Source organism: Gymnoscopelus microlampas (genome assembly GCF_963454915.1).
Source record: "Gymnoscopelus microlampas genome assembly, chromosome: 1".
Classification (NCBI taxonomy): Eukaryota; Metazoa; Chordata; class Actinopteri; order Myctophiformes; family Myctophidae; genus Gymnoscopelus; species Gymnoscopelus microlampas.
In genome coordinates this window covers 59,367,058-59,388,196 of record NC_139962.1, presented here as the reverse complement: position 1 = coordinate 59,388,196, position 21,139 = coordinate 59,367,058, and the positions used below count along the sequence as shown (strand labels likewise).

At 43.2% G+C, this 21,139-nt stretch overlaps 1 protein-coding gene across 5 annotated transcripts in view; it reads right to left on the bottom strand.

Annotated features, from left to right (window-relative positions):
• The window catches only part of mylk3 (myosin light chain kinase 3), a 51,906-nt gene that overhangs the window by 10,117 nt on the left and 20,650 nt on the right, over positions 1–21,139 (bottom strand). For 3 of the 5 annotated variants that reach the window (XR_014600825.1, XM_084058109.1, XM_084058112.1), the window contains exons 1-8: positions 17,802–18,665; positions 13,779–13,872; positions 12,707–13,187; positions 11,107–11,205; positions 9,545–10,008; positions 6,766–6,871; positions 5,066–5,159; positions 1,058–1,167 (exon numbers count right to left, since the gene is read on the bottom strand). Coding sequence is in view for 4 of the 5 variants with exons in the window: in XM_084058109.1 (XP_083914235.1) it covers positions 1,058–1,167; positions 5,066–5,159; positions 6,766–6,871; positions 9,545–10,008; positions 11,107–11,205; positions 12,707–13,187; positions 13,779–13,872; positions 17,802–18,368 (2,015 nt within the window). In the remaining variant the exon portion in view is untranslated. Of the gene's footprint in view, positions 1–1,057; positions 1,168–5,065; positions 5,160–6,765; positions 6,872–9,544; positions 10,009–11,106; positions 11,206–12,706; positions 13,188–13,778; positions 13,873–17,801; positions 18,666–21,139 lie in introns of those variants that run through there. The other 2 variants (XM_084058111.1, XM_084058110.1) reach the window with 2 other exon arrangements.

Here is a 21,139-nt window from a genome sequence, read left to right as displayed (position 1 = left end):
TGATCAAACACGAGTCCCAAAAATGCATAACAACATATTTATCGTTTATGCCAAATTATAACATATATATCTTTTTTCACATTAGCTGAATTTCCAGCATTTACAATTATCTGCTGCACTGTCTTTAAAAGAGAATAAGACTTTGAAGCTTCAAAGACGAGACATAGACATGAGAGGTGTGCAAAGCATTCATTCTGAGCACACACAGTGACGTCCGGGTATTTGGACACAGCGATGTCTGCGTAATGTTCTGTTCTTAAAGCGTCACAGGCAGTGCTTCATTTGTAAATCATTAGGTGCCGGAGCTCATGAACCTGTTAGTCTTGTCATATCGCGCATATGATCTTATGTCAGGCACATGAGTCACAGAACACTGACATAATGACAAAAATAGTTACATTATACGGAGGTATGAAGCCAAAACATGGTGTCACTGCTCACATGCGGTGTTTATGAAGTTCACTGAGGGAAATACAGACATGTCAGTATTTATAGTCCCGTGTTGACGAGAGTTGGGGTAGAGGACAGAGTACAGCAACTTGCAATGGGCCTGGTCTTCAAGATACTCAAGGGACCAGTACCCATGTACCTACTACTGCAAAAGAGTGAGTGACGCCCACGGGCACAACACCAGAGGGAGCTCAACTGAGCTCATTCCCCCCAGATTCAGCACAAACATGGGGATGAATTAATTCTACTATTATGCCAGCAAAAAGTGGAATGCCCTACCACCGGCCATCAAAAAATGCGTCTCCCTACCCTCCTTCAAAAAACGCCATAAAAGAGCACCTTGCAACTGGACCTAGCTAGACAAGTCTTCTAGCTTGCCAAAAGAAATGACCCCCCACAGTTTTTCTGTAAATATACCTAGAATTGATGATTTCTTGTATAGTATTGTATGTCTTTATGTGTCTTGATGAATTTAATACACAGGACCACAATGGAAACAAGCCCTCAGGGCTTTTTGTGTTATCCTTTTAGCGTTGTTGTATAACTGTACCTCTGTACTTTTTGCAAACTGTTATTAAAGTATTCAATCAATCAATAAAAACCTTACAATTCCATGATCAAGGTGAGGTTGGACCGACACTCGAAGGCGTCGTACAGCTGTATGAGATTGACGTGGTTCAACTGGTTCATGACGCCGATTTCATTCTTCACTTCCTCCTGTGGTGTCAGGGCAGGGGGAGGAGTCAGGGCAGGGGGAGGAGTCAAGGCAGGGGGAGGAGTCAAGGCAGGGGGAGGAGAGACAAAAAAAAGCACAGGTGATTATTAAATCAAAATGACCTTTGATAGGTGTGACACTGGGGCCACTTACGGCAGTGGTTCTCAAACATTTCGTGCCAAGGACCCCCAAATTGATTTGTATGCCGCGGGCCCCCACCTGAAAATATGTTGGGCCAGGGACCCCCAGAAACAAAGATTTGTGTTTAAAAAAAAAGATTTAAAGATTTGCACATATTTTCACGTTTTTTCAAAAATAGCAGATCTACAAGCTCGTAGCACGGCGCTCGGTGCCGCGGGGGGGCTGCACGGAAAATTTGCGCTTCCGTTAATCCTGCACTGCCCCCGGTACGATACTTGGTCTTGGGGACCTCAAGGAGGTCGGCGTCACCAGGCCTGAGGGAGCGGACATGACGTTTGAGGTGGTGAGTAGTGTTTTGAAGTGGATTCTTTGTTTGATCGGGAGCCAGTGAAGGTCGTGGAGGACTGGTGTAATTATGGTCTAGGGAACGGGTACCGGTGAGCAGGCGGGCAGCTGAGTTCTGGACATATTGGAATTAATTGAGTTGCATCTTCCGTGTAACGATCTATTCTAAACACACAAGAAAATGGAAAGGCCAGCTTGTAAATTCATGATCTATCAATTAGCTAACCCTGTCTGACTGTGTGTGCCAAGTTCAGATACATAAAAGTTCAGTGTGTGAGTTATGCAGAGAGTGCTCACACTTGTCTAAGCCAAGGTTCAATATAGTCAGTGGTGTAAAGTAACTAAGTACATTTACTCAAGTACTGTACTTAAGTAATTTTGAGGTACTTTTACTTTACTGGAGTATTTCCAATGTTTAATACTATTACTTCTACTCCACTACATCTCAGAGGCAGATATTGTACTTTTACTGCACCTCAATTATTTGAAAACCTTAGTTACTAGTTATAAATTATTATATTATAAAACATACATTAACCACTTTAGCCCTGTTTTATATATAGGCTATTTGAAAATAGTCGAAAATAGTTGCTATTATCAAACATTTTAGTACTTTTACTTTTGGTACTTTAAGTATATTTTGATGCCAACACTTTTGTACTTTTACTTAAGTAACATTTTGAACACAGGCCTTTTACTTGTAACAGAGTATTTCTACATTGCGGTATTGATACTTTTACTTGAGTAGAAAATGTGAGTACTTTTTCCACCACTGACTATAGTGGTGGCATTTTATAAACGTGTGATAGAGGCAGTGATTTAATGTGTGTGATGGGAGACGAAGGATGAGAAATGATTTGTGGACATTAAGGAGAAATAGGAGTCACAGGTGCAAGCTGTATATCGTCAGTGTCGGGGCAGGAACCTTCAGGAAATGGAAAAATAGAACCCGTGTTCCATACAACAGTGGTTCTCAAAGTGGGGTCTGGCTACCCCCAGGGGTCCTTCGGGGGGTTCCAGGGGGTCCCTAGCAAAAGTAGTTAAAGGTAGGGTAAGTGATTTGCTTTGGTTAAAATAAGTGTTAAATAGCTCTATATTCTGATAGTACTCATTGCTATAGAGTGTTTTTTCAGTATTAGGAGTCTCCTTGTCTCTCCACCTCTTTATTAAACAGAAAATGCATTTTCGTTTCAGTTTCATTTCCAATGTTATCCAACCAGGACAGAGAACTCAATCAGGATACAGATTAAACAAGTGAAATTGGAAGTGATGACACTAAGAAATGAGCAGACAAAATTGGAACTGGAACACTACAGTATATAAATTAAGCTTAAAAATGGGTACTTTCTCCTGATTGGCTGCGATTTTGACACCTACCGAAAAATGTATTTTCTGTTTATTAAAGAGCTGGAGAGACAGGGATACTCCTGTTACTGAACAAACACTCTATAGCAATGATTACTATCAGAATATAGTATTTTAACCTTTTAACAAAATACTTTTTGTTTTAACCAAAAAATATCACTTACCCTACCTTAAAAGTGATAAAGCATCACTATCATTTTAACCACTTTATCCATTTAGACTGTACGCTGGCTATTAAAAAATAGAAGATCTACAAGCTCACAGCGCGTCACTTTGTGCCACACTGTGAGCTTGTATACATGGAAAATGTGTAAATAATTTAGATTTTTCTTTTTTTTTACATAAATCTTCTCTTCTGGAGGTCCCTGGCACAAAACCATTTCAGATGGGGGTCCGCAGCCAAATACATATGAATTTGGGGGTCCTTGACATGAAAACGTTTGAGAAGCACTGAAGTAAGGTATTCATTTGCTGAAAAAAACATGTCACCACAAGTTGAAATATGGAGATACAAGGTTTCTTCCCGACAGCAACAAATTATATTAAATCTAATTGAACGGCGTGGCTCCATAGTGGATCTTGGACTTCATGTGACCAGCCTGTGATGTCAGTCAACTATGTCTGACACAGTGGTTCCAAAACCTTTTAGCTCGAGACCCTAAAGAGAAGTATGATGTCTCTTCCCGGGACCCAAACTATAGTGAAAATAGCAGATCTACAAGCTCACAACGCGTTGCATTGTTTGTTTGTTTATTCATTTTAATTCATGGAATTTCTTTGATTTTTATTTATTTTTGATTTCGGAATTCTGTTTAAAAATGCTAGACTCCTGTACAACCACACTATAAAAACACAGTCAAAATATATTTGTATTTTGTAATTTTAGCCTCATCAATCAGATTAATGACATTTAAACTGTAATTAATTATGATTAATCACCATTCGTAAATATGCTCAACCAGGTGCGCAAATCCCGGGGGGGGACGGGGGGGGTTTAATAAAAACCAAGCATGCACCCTTGGTTGTGCTGAAGGAAAGAGGGATGATAGCAAGGTTTATTAGCCAATCAGAATCAAGCATTCAACCAAGCCGTGGAGGCTTGGTTGAATGCTTGATTCTGATTGGCCAATCACTGAATTCAGCGGTGTGTTATTTCTGGATAATGACCGATGAGCTCAATAAACCGCTGTCTAATCAAAGGCTCAGAGCACCTGCTCATATCAACCGGCACTGCTTGATTTTATGCTGTATCCAACATGACAGCCATGTAAACAAACACACCATGTCATTTACAGCTAAACATTGCACTCAAGAATGTTTTTGAAAACATTTGAAGCGAGAAATAGACAATCCAGTAACCAAAAATGTATTATATTTGATCAACTACACTTCCTTGTTTTCCGAGGCAACGGTGTCCGCCCAGCGCAACACTTACAGTATGGAATACTTTCATTGCCGTAAGCAAGGAAATACTTAGTTTTGTTGCTACTTTTGAGTCAATTTATGAATTAATGTATTAAGTAGCAGTGTAATAAGCGGGATAATTGACGGGTAGATGGTCATTATTGAAAAATAAATCCCTTCAGGGTGATTATGCACTTTCGCTCCGCGTCGGTGCATGATCACCCTGTCGGGATTTATTCTTCAATAATGACCAGCTACCCGTCAATTACTCCTTGCTTATTAAATAGCCTACTGACTTATAGTAGTATAGTATAGTAGTGATAATGGAGGAGTGTGTGTGTGTGTGTGTGTGTGTGTGTGTGTGTGTGTGTGTGTGTGTGTGTGTGTGTGTGTGTGTGTGTGTGTGTGTGTGTGTGTGTGTGTGTGTGTGTGTGTGTGTGTGTGTGTGTGTGTGTGCGTGCGTGCGTGCGTGCGTGCATGCGTATTTTGTATGTGCGCTCCACAACTAAAAGGTTGCTATCCAAGAGACTCATAAATCATCTTCACAGGAACATGGAATAGACTGATGGGGTGGAGGGGGGAGAGAAAGGGAGAGAGAGAGAGAGGGAGGTAGAGAGACATTGGAGTGTGTGCTGGTCTACTCACCCGTTCTTTCATTCCTTTGACTTTAATGATCTTGGCCGCGAGGATCAGACCAGACGACAGCTCAGCACATTTATGGACCTGACCGAAACGCCCTCTGTGCACGCACACACACACACACACACACACACACACACACACACACACACACACACACACACACACACACACACACACACACACACACACACACACACACACACATAAACTCTCTTCTTGTCTGATATAGAATTGGTCATCTTATGTGTGTGTATGGGGGGGGGGGGGGGCATTGGATCGATGTAAATTGAGCCCTCTCAACACCTCCCAAAAATAACCCAGACTCCTGTGCTGTGTCCAGCTGCTATCTCTCTCTCTCTCTCTCTCTCATTAGTTCTCTTTCTCGCTCTCCCGCTCTCGCTCTCTCTGTCATTAGTTCTCTCTCTCTCTCTGTCTCTCTCTGTCTCTGTCTCTGTCTCTCTCTCTCTCTCTCTCTCTCTCTCTCTCTCTCTCTCTCTCGCTCTCTCCTCCCTCTCCCTCTCTCTCTCTCCCCTCTCCTCCCTCTCTCTCTCTCCTCCGTCTCCCTCTCTCTCTCTCTCCTCCCTCTCCCTCTCTCTCCCCCTCTCCCTCTCTCTCTCCTTCTCCTTCTCCTTCTCCCTCTCCCTCTCCCTCTCCTTCTCCCTCTCTCTCTCTCTCTCTCTCTCTCTCTCCCTCTCTCTCTCTCTCTCTCTCTCTCTCTCTCTCTCTCTCTCTCTCTCTCCTCTCCCTCTCTCCCCCTCTCTCTCTCTCTCTCTCTCTCTCTCATGTTATCATGGTTATCCATGGTGTTCCAGTGTTTATCTGTGGATGCCAGGCTTGACGTGCCACTGGGGAGCACAGCCCAGAGAGTCTAGAGTGTCATTATCACATGGTTGAGTAGATGCCAAGCTGACAATGTACTGGAGCCATAGTTGGGATAGAAATAGACGGCGGGTGACCCCCACGACGGGACTATGTTCTGGAAATGTACTGGGATCATAACATACAGTCAAATACAAACATTCAACCCACCATCCATATTGTGGGCATGTCATTATGGCAAAAATGTTCAAAAATGTCCAATAGTTTTTTCCATCTTCATGTGACACCGTCGTACGACCAAGTATAAAGTATAGGGCTTAATTGGCTAATTCATCCATTTGTAACTCTGAGACAAGTGTACAAATGTAACACACACCTGTATTGATGAGGTGTTATAATATATTTATTGTAATAGAAATACGTTAAAGGGATAGTTCACTCCCAAAATGACTTTTTTTCTATCGATTACTCACCACATGGAGACTTGAATTCATGGAGATTTTCTTGTTTTTGTCGCATTCCTAAGCCAATAATTTGATGACCGGTGGCAGCTCCGGTAGGAGACAACTTTGAGTCTCCTACCGGAGATATTAGCATCTTTCTGCCGGTCATCAAATTATTGGCGTAGGAATGCGTGTGTGTGTGTGTGTGTGTGTGTGTGTGTGTGTGTGTGTGTGTGTGTGTGTGTGTGTGTGTGTGTGTGTGTGTGTGTGTGTGTGTGTGTGTGTGTGTGTGTGTGTGTGTGTGTGTCATTATGTCATTATGTCACTTTGATACCAATACTTTTGTACTTTTACTTGTAACTATTTCTACATTGTAGTATTGATACTTTTACTTAGTAAAAAACTTTTTCCTCATATGTGGGACATGAACATTGGACTCACCCTCCCAGCACCTCGTTGGGTTTGACGCTGTAGTAGGAGCCCATGGGGACCTGCTTGGCGCTCACGATGCGGTGCTCAAACGGCGCCGGAGACGCCCGACAGTCATCTGGACACAGTGGACACAACGGAACATGGGTTGATAGTACCGTAGGTCAGGGGTCTTCAACAGGGGGTCCGGGACCCCTAGGGGGTCCTTAGAGTTACTACAGGGGGGTCACCAAATCTTTGTGTGATCAGATTTTTTTTTTTACATTAACCACTTTAACCCTAGCATCCCTTTTCTGAGGAAAACTTTACCAAAAATAGCAGATCTACAAGAACGTGTAGAGGGAAAAAAGAGCTGACCAAGTAAACAAAAAAATACTGAAACACAGGGGGTCCCTGCTTCATCTCTTTCTCAGCTAGGGGGTCCATGGCCTGAAAACGTTGAAGACCCCTGCCGTAGGTCATTGGTTCTCACAGTGGGGTCCGGGGATCCCCAGGAGTCCTTGGTGAGGGGGGTACCAGGGGGTCCCCAGTAAGTTAATGTGGTGTCACAATCATTTTAACCACTTTAACTGTATTTTACACTTTGGCTCTTCAAAAATGGCAGATATAGCATGGCACGAAGTGCTTGTAGATCTGCTATTTTTAACTCAAATCTTTGCTTCTGGAGGTCCCTGGCACAAAGGATTTTGAGATGGGGGTCCGTGGCTAAATACATTCATGTTGGGGTTCTGTAGGTGCTTTGCGTGTGCTTTGTGTGTGTGTGTGTGTGTGTGTGTGTGTGTGTGTGTGTGTGTGTGTGTGTGTGTGTGTGTGTGTGTGTGCGTGTGCGTGTGTGTGTGTGTATGATATACTGTATGCACCTTTTAGGAGCCAAATATTACAATGTATTTACTGATCCCATGGGGTAACTGAGTGGCAGCTCAGATGGTCCTGATGAAATAAATGACCTCCCACTGTTTTTGTGTAAATATACTTTTACTGCTCCTAGTATTGATGATTTCTTGTTTATTCTTGTGTGTCTCTATATGTCTTGATGAATTGAATACACAGGACCACAATGGAAACAAGCCCTCATGGCTTTTTGTGTTTATCCTTTTAGCATTATTGTATAACTGTACCTCTGTACTTTTTGCAAACTGTTAATTTTAACTGTTAAATATTTAAATCAGTCAATCAATCAATCTCACCCAATCAAGACTGCTGTGGGTGGACTTAGGGGAGTGACTCAGAGAGCATGTCTATGGTTAATTGATTGGCAGGTGTTTTCCAATTTTCTAATTATACAAAAAAGGTAGTTTCCTGTAGTTGACTCTTCGAAACAAGCTCCAGACATGCTCAAATGAGCATGACAGCACACCTTGCCGCTCTCAAATGAAAGATTTGAGCATGGCCTAATCACAATATAAATAATAATAGCCTAACTCCACCACTGATTAGAATTATAGCCATAACTGATCAGCATTGACAAATCCTCAGTGGATTTGACTGTGTACTAACTAGAAGCTCCTCCCACTCTGACATCCTCATCAGCTGTGCATGGTTATAATGAGATATAGATAGCAGTGAAGTTTTGTTTTTCTTCGTGTGTATTGATTCAGTTGTGGAAGTCACTATGTGTCAGATTTAGCTCATTAGCTCAAGTTGTCTGGCACAAAGCCATCTCAAAGGCTCTGGACCAAGGGCCAAGGCTTGGATATTTACGATGAGCCCAACACGGAAGCTTATGAATGGCCAGAGTGAGGCACTGTTTTACCCTGCGCCGACCTGCGGTGTCAGAAAGAATTTATTTTAACGCAAGTGAATGGGTTTTTTGACAAACTTTAGACTAGATTTTCTTACCGTAATAAAAATGGTCATAAATTCTATATGCTTCCAGTCGCTAGTTTAAAGTCTCCTTTCAATCATCAGGATATGCGTTTTGCTAAATTATGGTCCCATTTATTCTAAAATTGACGATAAAGTGGGCTATGCTCAAGGAGGGGCGGGATGATTTGATTGACAACCTACACAACCAATAGCATTCATTCCCCGCCCGCTCTTGATTGACAAGCTACCCAACCAATAGCATTCTTTGGGGGTTGTTTTCCGGTTCCCTGGTCACATGTCTGGTCTCAACCAATAGCGTTTGAGTTCCGGCGTGGCCAACTGTATATATTAAAGATGGGAGGATACACGTTCCTGAACTATCGGCTTCATTTTCGGTCTGTAGAAAGCAGGGGAGTGGCTTTGTCCATTCATTTTTTACAGTCTATGCTCTGGACTGGCTGAGTCAACAGGGACTAGTTAAATGTACTATGGCCGAAACAGGCCATATACTTAAAGGTAGGGTAAGTGGTTAAAATAAAAAGGTTGCCAGGTTGAAAGTGGCTAAAAGAGCATAACCGACATGGAGATAACGATGGCCGTATGACATTTCTGTTCATTTAATCTGTTTTTGTACATATGAATGGAAATGATTCTAACAATTAAGCAAAAATAACTGCAATTATTGCAGCTCAAATAATTGCGATTACGTAACACCGGTAACTGTGGCGGGCCTTGGCCCGGACGGTTGGCGTAACCGTCTGGGCACCTAGGCTGGTAATCCAGCCTGACAGCGTGTCGTGGGTTCGACTCCCGATCCCGACGACCTTTGCTGCATGACACCCCCCGTTCTCTCTCCTCATTTCCTGTCAGCCTACTATCCTGTCAATAAAGGCATAAAAGCCCCAAAAATGTATCTTTAAAAAAAAAACTGACAGGCTTTCAGCTCAAAATCCAAATTCCTCCATATGAATGCATCGACCCTTACCTACGACAGGAAGCAGAGCTTCGGAGGCTGGATCCACGCTCTGTCTCCTCTCTGTGGACACGAGCACTGGCGTTACTGCCTTCGATGGCTCCTTCATCTTTACTCCCAGTAAAGATGGCTGCTGCCTGGAGTCCTCTGGCACCGGCGCGTTTGGAGCAACGTCCTGCTTTTCCACCAAAACGCCCTCCTTATTCTCTGTCACCGGGTCCTCGGAGCCCGCAGGCCTACTGTCGTTCTGATCAGGATCCCTTTTGGTTGTCTCTGTAGGTACAGTCTGCTGGGTAGAGATGTCCTCAACGGCAATAAAAACGGCGTCTTCGCCCTGGGCAGGCGGAGAGACGGTCTCCGGCGTGCCCGTGGGTTCCTCTGTGACGACGGCGGCTGCCGCAGGTAACTGATCCGGTTCAGGGGCCTCTCTCTCCTCCGCGACGTCGTCCCGTCGCACCACGGCTGCTTCTGGGGTTCTAGGAAACAGTATAGTCATCGTCAAGATGAGGTTCCGGCGCGTTCTAGCGCAGTCATGCAGTACGTTGATTAACCCATTCAATCCGGGAACGCATCTGTGTCATATTAGATTTTAACTATAACCATTATTTTTATACTTTGGCTATTCAAATAGCAGATCTACAAGCTCATAGTGCGACACTCTCTACGAGCTTGTAGATCTGCTATTTTTTAACATTTGGGCAAATCTTTGAACATTTTTAACTCAATTAAATCTTTCCTTCTGGGGGGAGGGGGGGGTCCCTGAAACAACACATAATTATAAAACATATAATATTGGGGGTCCTTGACAAGAAAAGGTTTGAGCACCACTGATATACTGTAGCAACAATAGTTTTTCAGAAAAATGAAGACATTTGTTGAGACATTTGACAGTTACAAATGTTAGCTTTAGAAAAATATATATTCAAAGATTTGCAAAGATTTTCAATATTTTTCAAAAATATGCTATGAGCTTGTATGTCTGCTATTATCAATCTAAAATGACAGAGATGTGTTCCCGGATTGAATGGGTTAAAAGGTTATACAACCCCCTACCGCATTATTCAAAATGCAGACTGAATAATGGGGAGAGATTACCCAGCATCCGTATACTGGGAAAACCTTTGTAAAGGAAAACAACTCTAAACTTAAATATTTACTGTAGAGCAAAAACAACTCCGCTAGACACTGTATGGGGTTTATGTGGTTACAATGGGGGACAGCGCACACAATACATTAATATTCCTCATGTGAGTTAGTCTTAAATTCTTCATTTATGAAAGGCTTCACTGAACAGAGAGGTAAAGTGCTGACACGAGCAACACGTGCCACAACAAGTACAGTGACATTCAGCTAGCATCTTTTGATACTACAGTACAGTACATGCAGGGACATTCCTGGGATAACTATTGATTTTTGTGGAAACACAATGAACTTTACAGGGGTGCATGGACGAGGGAGTGTTTTTGTGTACATGAGTGAGTCAGACAGACAGACAGACAGACAGACAGACAGACAGACAGACAGACAGAGAAAGCTCTGCACACGGCGGAGAGCTGTTGCTATAAACTGTTGACCTGCTGGTTGAGTTCTTCCCATTCTTGTCAGGTTTCTGAAACAGACGGAGTCTGGCCGGTCGCAGCGGTTGTTTGGACATAAGCTTTCCCTCCGGTTTCCTGATAGAGCGGCAGCAGCGGTCGTTAATGGCGTATTAGAAAAGCAACAACAACTCACAACTCAGCCTCAACAAGTATTGTGCTTACCGGGTGCATACTGCACAGTAGCTCAGATCAGAAAAGCTGATATAAACAGAACAATACCAGCATTCACTTAGGCAGTGGTGTAAAGTAACTAAGTATATTTACTCAAGTACTGTACTTAAACCAGCGTGCTTTGCAAGCTGGTAAAAAGATAGTTTTTGGGTGAACTATCCCTTTAACCCGTGCACCTTGCGCACAGGTGCGCACTATCATGACAATGATAGTTTGACGCTTGTAAAAGTAAGATGACAAGCAGTCACTGAATGCTTTAGAAAGCCATGTCCTCATACTGTAGTAGTATTTATCTTGATATCATATCAGTGCTGACTGAGAGCACACTGGCGTATATATATTTGAGATGTTGTCACATTATGCGAGGGTGAAGGAATTAAACAGGCCGAGCTGATGACAACTGATTGTCAGCAGCAGCATCTGTCGCTATCCAGCTAATCTCTCTGTCGGACCGCTGGTCTCTACCTACACGGTGCCTGTGGGAGATTAATAGAAGAAATTAAAGACAAATAGCAGATCTACAAGCCTGTACATCTGTTCTTTTTGGGGTCCGCGGCCAAATATGTATCATTTTGGGGGTCCTTGACATAAATTGCTATTTTTTTGTTAATATCTTTTTTGGAAAGTATAATAACATTATTCAATATGTCTGTAATTTCTTTGAATATTTAAGTTATTTGTCATATCTGACCTGTGCAATTTTGGATTACGACGCCTAACGATAAAAGATATACCCACACACTGCCACACACTGATTAAGAAGCCTAAAAGGCAAACTGAAATAAAATGTGTTATTCGTATGTTCCAATGTTCAATGCCCAAAAAACATTTAAATCGTTAATCGCAGTTAATAGGCTCTATGCACAGCAGCCATATTGGGAATGAATTGGGCCCCTTCCTTACTTCCTTCACAGGTGTTACCAATGATACTAATTAAGGCTCTGTTCCATTTAGTGTGGCATAGTGGTTGTCTTATTTTCAAGGACCCCCATAACTCTGAGAGTGTACAAATGGAACCAAATGGACCCGCTACTCTCACACCCACCATAAGGGGCCATTTGGGAACCAAAATGGAGTGTTTCTAGTGCGCCAAAATGCACGATATCAGCACCCTAACCAGAATGGAACAGAGCCGTCATTAGAATCATTGGTAACACCTGTGAAGGAAGTAAGGAAGGGGCCCAATTCATTCCCAATATGGCTGCTGTGCATAGAGCCTATTGTATAACAATTAATTGTCAACTTAAATGTTGTAATCGTGCCCTAAGCATCACTGTACACCTAATGTATGCTGTGTCGCATCACAATGTTGTGTGTCTAAAATATCAGACCTACAAGCTCACAACACATCGTATCCATGACGCGTTGTAAGCTTGTCGGTGCACAAAGTATTACGCAGGCTTACCTTTCCAGCACAGGGACTGTGGTCTGAGATGCACCTTTCTGAACGTCAGATGCAGGCCGAGGTTCCGGCGCAAAGACCTGGACCTTGCTGGGCTCTCGGCTCTTCAGCGTGACCTCTTTGGGCTTGCGAGAGCCCTTGACAGAGCCATCCCTGGTCAGCGGGAGGACTGTGGGGGGCATGGAAGAGCTCTCTGCTGGGGACGGGAGAGATTCTGAGGTAGCTGGTTCAGAAGGAGGAGGTGGAGGAGTCGGCAGAGACGTTGGTGCAGATGCTGGTGGTGCTGGAGCTGTTGGCGGAGATGTTGCTGGTGGAGATGTTGGCCGGGATGTTGGTGGTGGTGGAGATGTTGGCCGGGATGTTGGTGGAGATGTTGCTTGTGGTGCAGGTGTTGGTGGTGATGGGGGTATTGGTGCAGCATGTGGTGGTAGAGGTGACGTTTCTTGATCTGGTGGTTTCTCATCCTGAAGTGTCTGTTGGGTGTCTGTAGAGGAACCATGCATGGAGGAGAAGTGTGTGACTACTCTGTTTGACTGCTTGTCTACGCAGCTACTAAACATACATAACAGCACCAAAGCGGCATACACATTTTCATTTTAAAATTATAATAACTTCACACATTCAAACCATAACATTTTATAATCATATAGTTATTTGAATTGCCTTAATCCTAATTGGTTATTGATTCAACTTCTTTAGGGTTCTTAGGGCGCTTTTTCTGCTGAAAACTGAATAAAGGGGGTTACCTAATTATATTAGGTAATAACAGGTTTAATATACTGTTTTTGTTTAATTTAAAATAGTGAATACAGGAAGCACTTCCAGACAAGCTTTGAGGGAAGCCTCTCCCGTGCGATCAGCTGATAAAAAATAGCTCCATTTCACATGAGCATTTCTCAAAAAGTAAAAAAAAAAAACTCTCTTTTTAAAGCGCCCTGCTCAGCCAAAAAAGCACATAAAAAGCCTTTCAAAATCGGACCTCTTTTGTTAGTTTCTTATAGGTTTTAATATAAAAAAGGCGGTGCCTATTATAATTTTTTTTAAGGCGGATAGTGTGAGCACACGTGTCTCTTACCTTTTACAAGTTCTGACCTCTGGTCCTCCACCTGTGTCTCCTGACACAGCGTGACGTGGGAACTCACACTCGGACCTTCTGGCGGATCTCTTTTCTAATGAGAAAACAACAGAATTCACATCCAGTCAGCTCTCAGTACACATGGTGTTTGTGTTGCTCGGTGAGCTGTAACATACTTTATTTTAAAGTCACACTGTTTAACATACATTTTAGCAGTATTTTTGGCCTGTCTATGGTCTGTTAGAACAGTGGTTCTCAACCTGTGGGGGGGTCCCCAAAGGATTTTGGGGGGTCCCCAGATGATTAGCTTAATGTGCAACATTGTTTTCTCACTCAACAGTAAACAAACCAACATACAGTTTAAGTGTATACAGGGTATCTGCACATCTCTAAAGTTACAATTGAATGACTTTTAAGATTTTTTTTAATACCAAATTGGCCAAAATATTATGTAAGAAAGAGGCAAACATTGTGAAAATAGCCGATCGGCTATTTTTCTATTTATCTGTAGAACCGAGTCAAACAAAATGTAATGCCTCAACTACAATTCCAAGTGCTTGTCAGGGTGGGGGGTCCCCAGTTCAAATATGATTATTTTGGGGGCCGCGGCCTGAAAAGGTGGAGAACCACTGTGAACAACGATTCCCAGAATTCTGTTACCACTCCAAAACGGATGCTGCAGGGACCTAGATATTTTGGAAAGCAACAACAGCCCCAAGGGGGCCCTAAGCGGCCACAGGCCACACCATTGCTCCAATCCACAACACTGTTTCAGGGGTCTGGCATGAGAACAGTCACACCCCAAAAAAAAACAGGTCCAGTTTACTAACAACCTAAACAGGCTGGTGAGGAAGGCGGGCTCCGTCGTAGGGACCTCACTGGAGGGGGTGGAGGGGGCGGCTAAGGTGCGTACAGCGAGGAGGAAGTTAGACGCCATCATGGCAAAGTACCCCTCCCACCCCCTCAACCTGGATTTAGTGGGGCATCTGAGCAGGAGAGGAAACAATAGATTCACCTACCCCGGGTGGAACTGTGTGAGACACCTTTGTGCCGGTAGCTATGAGGATTTCCAACGAGACGAGGTTTAAGTGGTTAAAATGGACAAATACAGTAAGATGACACAGACATTATAATGAGAAGTGGCAATCTGGAAGGTTCCTGGTTCGATCCCCAGCCCCTCCTGTCAAAGTGTCCTTAAGCAAGACACTGGAACCCCTTACTGCTTCTAATGAGGGTACCTGAGAATGTATACCATTATATAACACGTAGTAAAGCTCTAAAAAGCACTTTTTGAACAGGCTACATAGCCTACATTGAACATTAACAATAACAACACTGCATAGTGTCAGTTTCAAATGACCAAAACGTTGAATGTTACAGTCTTATGGTACTATACTGTACTCATTCATTGTAGTGAAAGTTCTTGAAATGACGACACAAAAGTATGAATTAACAAAGTTTACTGACTTATTTGGCAGTAGAAAAAAATACAGACAAGTGGTCGGTACAAAAAATGGCTTTGAAAATAGCGTGTTTCGAATGAACGAAAATCAACAACAACAACAATAATAATACTACCGGATGTAGTGTCATGTGACACGGAATGAATAACTTGGCTCTTCCGGTGGTTCTTTCACAATAAGGGTTACAACAAGTACACACAATATGCAATGAAATAATAATACGTGTTTCTTCAACTGTAAATGAGTACGTTCCTTTTTTAACCGTTTTAACTATTTATGAAATGACATGAAAATGAAATAAATCACAACATTCATCAATGTGTGGCTAATTTCTCATTTGCTGTATTCTTTGACTCTGCGACCAGTTGTTCTTGTGGCACAATACGTCTTTGGTCCTAGGTGCTAGGGCAAATCTAGGTCTTTGCCTTAGGTCCTAGGGGCGCCATTTCTTAAGCCATTTCGCAATAGGGGCGCCACAGCCAGAGGCTATGGCTATTTGCGGGTCCTTGGCATGGAAAGGTTTGGTAACCCCTGGTCTTTGTTGTGTGTTATTATTTGGGTGTTGTTGTGGTAATAAACAGTTCCATGTGCACAGGCCTGGTCTGGTACTGTATGTGTTGTCGTACCATTCTATGTGTTGAGTTCTGTTCTGTCTATGTAGTGACATGTAGGCTATTTCTGTACAGCACTGTGGTTACTGCTAGTTGTTTTTTAAGTGCTTTATAAATCGTTGCTGGCGGGTGGAAACCTCTCAAGTCCAAAACTGTTACTTTTCAGGATTTCAGGAGCTTGTGGATCTGCTACTATTGATGCTTTTGTGTGACGCTGTAGCATGAATATTAAGTGGCATTAATTTATGAAAAAAATAAGTTAAAATATGGAGATAGGAGGTTTCTGCCCGACAGCAATGATATATAAAAATGTTATAATATTGATAGTGAAATGAACGATACTTTAACGTCAACACTGTGCTGTGTCTACTGTTGCAACTGTGCTTCTGTTGGCAAAGCCCACACATTGTTTCCAGGCAGCTGGCTAAACAGGCACATAGTAACCCGGGTCAGCTGGACGTAATTCAAAAGACTGTTGCTTAACATGAGAGCACCTTCAAATCACACTTGTTCATTATGCTCATGGAGGGGGGGGGGGGGGGGTGTGGCTGGTCTGTGTCATATCGACCATATACGGTGTTGGCACCGGGGAAGCAATTAAGTTAGGAATCTGAATTTTATTTAGTGATGCACGCACATGTGCAAGCGCGCACACACGCACGCACGCACGCACGCACGCACAGACACGCCACACACCACACAGAGAATAGGTATGCTGACTATCAAAGGATGTTTGCACTAATGTGTAGAACAATGAGTTGTGCCTTTGTAGTTAAATACTCATTTAAGGAATGATAACATCTACTGTAGCAGTAAATAGGTAAGACTGTATATAAAGGTCGGGTCTATAATGCATTATACGCACATTTGTAATGCATTATAATGCACTTATAATACTTCATAACACTTGTGGTCTAAATGTTTATAATCATAAACATACTTATAACAAAGACACTTTATAACTGACTCAGTTATGGCAGTTGTAATGTTGTGTTCCACTGAGCTTATAATGCATTATAACCAGCACTTATAATACTTCATAAACCTTTGTCATACATGATTATAAACATTTACAACAAGTGTAATAATGCCTTGTAAGTGCATTATAATGCATTATAAATGTGACTATAATGCATTATAGACCCGACCTTTAAGTGAAGTGCTACCACATTACAGTATGTTTGTGCCAATGCCCAAGAATACCTTTTGGTTCTATAGAAATAATATAGTACAAGCTGTTCCTTCCAGTGGAAGCCAAGGAAGTACATACTGTAACATTCTTACTGAGAACAAACATGGGAGCTCCACTAGCAGCATGCTGCATGAAGCATCTCACAGAACAACGTGTGCAATTAGAGCTGTCACCATCATAACATTTAGTCCATGATTCATTGTCATACAAATAATTGCGATATAATTGTGTTTTTGGTATTAAACATTGGAACACGCAAACATTACATTTTTGTTTGCCTTTTAGGTGTTGGAAACTAAAATTGCACAGGGCAGATAGGACTAAAGTGCAGGCCATACTTAATAATGTTATTACTATTTTAAACGGCTATTTTAGCTATTTTGGAAAATGTATAACCATTTTATACATGTTGGAGATTCTTTGCCCTAAATGCCCAGAATAGGGACACCAGGTTGTAAGTGGCTAAAAGAGTGTAGACGGCGGCATGGAAATAATGACGGCAATATGACACCTCTGTTAATTTCATCCAGCTGTTTTTATACAGATGAAAGATTGTGAAAACGATTATGCAATTAGATCAAATAATTGTGATCAAGCGATGATAGTTGTGACCGGCTTAACTGTGCAATATGGAGCCGTGGCAAGGAACCTTAGCGTGAACTTCACTTCAGTTTCACTGCAGGACAAGTCAACGGGAGGGACGGTTTATTACAGAAACAGAAGATGGCTGTATAGGGAAGGTCTGCGGTTGACTGACCTGTTCCTGAGGAGCGCTGCTCACGCCCACGCCGTTCAGGATGAACTCCACCACCTTGGAGCTACGGAACACTTGGCCCACGTAGCCCAGCACGTTGCCCAGGACGGACACGGAGCCCTCCAGCCCTTCCAGCTTCTCCCTCTGCCTCGTCCCTTCCTGCTGCAGGCCCCTCATCAGAGCCACGGTCTCCCCGCACATGGCTTTGACCTCCGAGACCCAGGACGGCGGCTCCTGGGTCTGGGGCGCCTCGTCCCTGGTCGGGAGCTCTCTCTCCCTCCGGACGTGGGTTCCGTCCGCCTGCAGCGAGGCGATGCCCTGGCACACCGCGTCCAGCCGGCGGAGCACCTCGGCCTGCCCGGAGGCCATCTGCTCCACCTTGCCCTCCAGCTGGAACAGTTTGATCTCCATGCGTCCCAGCGTGGCCAGGAGGCCCGTGCTCGTGCTAGAGGGGCCGCTCGGAGTGGTCTTCTTCGCGGCCCCGACGGCGGGGGCCGCCGCTCCATTGTCCAGCTTCCCGCCCTCGTACATCCTGGCGATGCAGTTGGCCAAAGTGGCCGGCTTGCTCATGGCGGCGTCAGGGTCGAGGAGGAGGTGGTGGTGGGAGCCAGGAGATCAACAACCTCGCCACAGCTCTCTGTCGGTCATTAGCTCTGTTTTGCCTGAAGCCCTCCAAGGTGTCTGGGCGGTGTTCTGTCTGTCTGCTTCAGTCCATCTATTAAACAACAGCTCCACCCTCTCTCTCTCTCTCTCTCCCTCCCTCTCTCCCTCTATGTCTCTCTCTCACAGTATATCCTTGTCGTCTGTATGTTAGAGGCACTGTACTCTTAAACACCTCCTCACTATCTTATCTCTCTACTTGTCTCTGTACCCTTTACTCCTCCCTTTTTTAAAAATGTGTCAGCAGCCAGTAGTCCCTGGCCAAGATTCCAACAGTGGTTTGAATTCACCATAACGTCTAAATCCACCTCAGAAGCTTTTACTGCTGGCTGGTGGACATGCCAGGGATGACCTTTGCACCCGAGGAGGACCGCACATCCGGCATGGTTGGGAGAGAGCAACGTTTGGAACTTTGGAAGAAAGAATAGGGATCATAGTTTTAAACTATCACCTGTCATTCTTTGGCAGGATGCCTAATTTGGTTTATGCTTATAGGTGTTAACCGTTACATCGGTTTGGCTGATCATCCATTAATTGACTTTTTCCACGACATCTGTATCGGCAGTTATGCAGCCCATGTGTCCCGATTTGTAACCTTCGTAAACAACACATAAAGAAATAGCAGATCTACAAGCTCACAATGCATCACAGTGCCTAGATAAACACTGAGCTGTATCCCATCATGTCACCAACACCATTGTTAGCACTTGGCTTAGAGTATTTATATATCTAGTAACAATGAGCAGCATGAGTCCTGTGTGTCATTATGTGTTGGGATAAGTCAAAGCCTGTAATGTATTTAAAAACACTTTTAGAGCATATCCGTGGTCACAACCGGAGCACAATTTACAATAGATGCCCAAAAATGTTTATAATTCAAACTTTATGTATTTTTATATCAAGAGTCCCTAAAGATCAATCTTAATTATGTTCCTGTCAAACAAAAGCATAATGCATGATTATATCAGCAGATCTGCACAAACCAATTTCAACCAATAATATGATGAAAGAGTGCAGTGCTACTCTGCAGCTTTACCAACGATATTTTTAAAACTAGACATTCAAATATGTATCTGAAAACTTTTGAGGTGATAAAATAAGCAATGCAGCAACATAAATTTGATTCGGTGCCTTGTTGCAGGAGGGATGGTCGGCTGAACGTGTTGCACTGACTGATTCGAACCCTAACCCCATGGACATTTCTCTAGCGACACCCATGGTACAACATGTCCACTTGCATGCAAGACATTTCAAATTCTAATGGAACGGCTTGCCATGAAACTTGGAGCAGCACGACCTCTAGGGGGCGCTAGCTGAGCTTTTTAGACTCTGAAAGTCTTGTTGTTCTAATGTATTTGCACCACAAACCCACACACAACGGGGGCCGCTCGACAATACTGTGCAGCCAGAGTGTTGTGTGACGAATGCGAGTTTGACACTGGCACAGGGTGTCCTTTAAAAATAAACCAGCAATGTTGAACACTCCAAGTGGACAACTGGAATCTACATGTAGCTGCTTGACCCGTCACCTTCCATAACGTATTGTTTATTGGGTAACCTGAGAACTGGCCAATTGACAGGACTGCTCTAGGGTTTCCCCGTTTTACACACATTTTAGAACCCATTTCTTGCATACTGTCATACAACGACATTTGAAATAGGGCATTATTTTATGAAAAAAAAAAAAAGCTTAAAAAGATGAAATATGGAAATACAAGGTTTCTGCCTGACGGCGACGATATTCACATTGAGTACCTAAACAACACCTCCCCCCGCAAACCCTTTAATACGCAAACTAACTGTTTGGGTATTAAAGTCAGTCCCTTACACAGTGTATTATCATGTATTAAAATCAGTCCCTTACACAGTGTATTATCATATATTAAAGTCAGTCCCTTACACAGTGTATTATCATGTAAGCCCCAGGGTTTTAGTTATAAATCCTGGTCTGGTGGGAGGATGTCACCGTGTTTGAGAGACTGCCAGGTTCTACTACATAATCTGCTGGATATGAGCATTTGTTATGCAATGATGGCCTGGTGATGATGGGACTGTCCGGTGGAAGGACGCTGGGTGTGTGTGTGTGGGTGTGTGTGTGTGTGTGTGTGTGTGTGTGTGTGTGTGTGTGTGTGTGTGTGTGTGTGTGTGTGTGTGTGTGTGTGTGTGTGTGTGTGTGTGTGTGTGTGTGTGTGTGTGTGTGTGTGTGTGTGTGTGTGTGTGTGTGTGTGTGTGTGTGTGTGTGTGTGTGTGTGTGTGTGTGTGTGTGTGCGCGCGTGCGTGCGTGTGTGTGTGTGTCGGGGGGGATAGATCAAAGAATGTGTGTGTTTATTAGGAGAGACACACAACTCTATTTACCAACATCTAACAATAGAAGTTGGCAGTGTGGTGGACAAAGTGCTCGACCATAAAACTTGAGTCAAAGTATACTGGTCAACTATTACTCTACTCTCAAGTGAATGTTGCTCCGTCAAATTTGTACTTGAATGCTGGAGTGAACTTGCTTTTAAAAATACATTATGTATTCAAGAGTACATGGCTTTAAAAAAAATAAGTATTCAAAAGTACAAACTACAAAGTACAGTATATTTTCTTTTTAATAGCAATGTATCGCTGTATTTAAATTGAAATGGGGAGGTGGAACTTTTTACAAATGTTAAAAAATAGTGAGAATAGCAGATCTC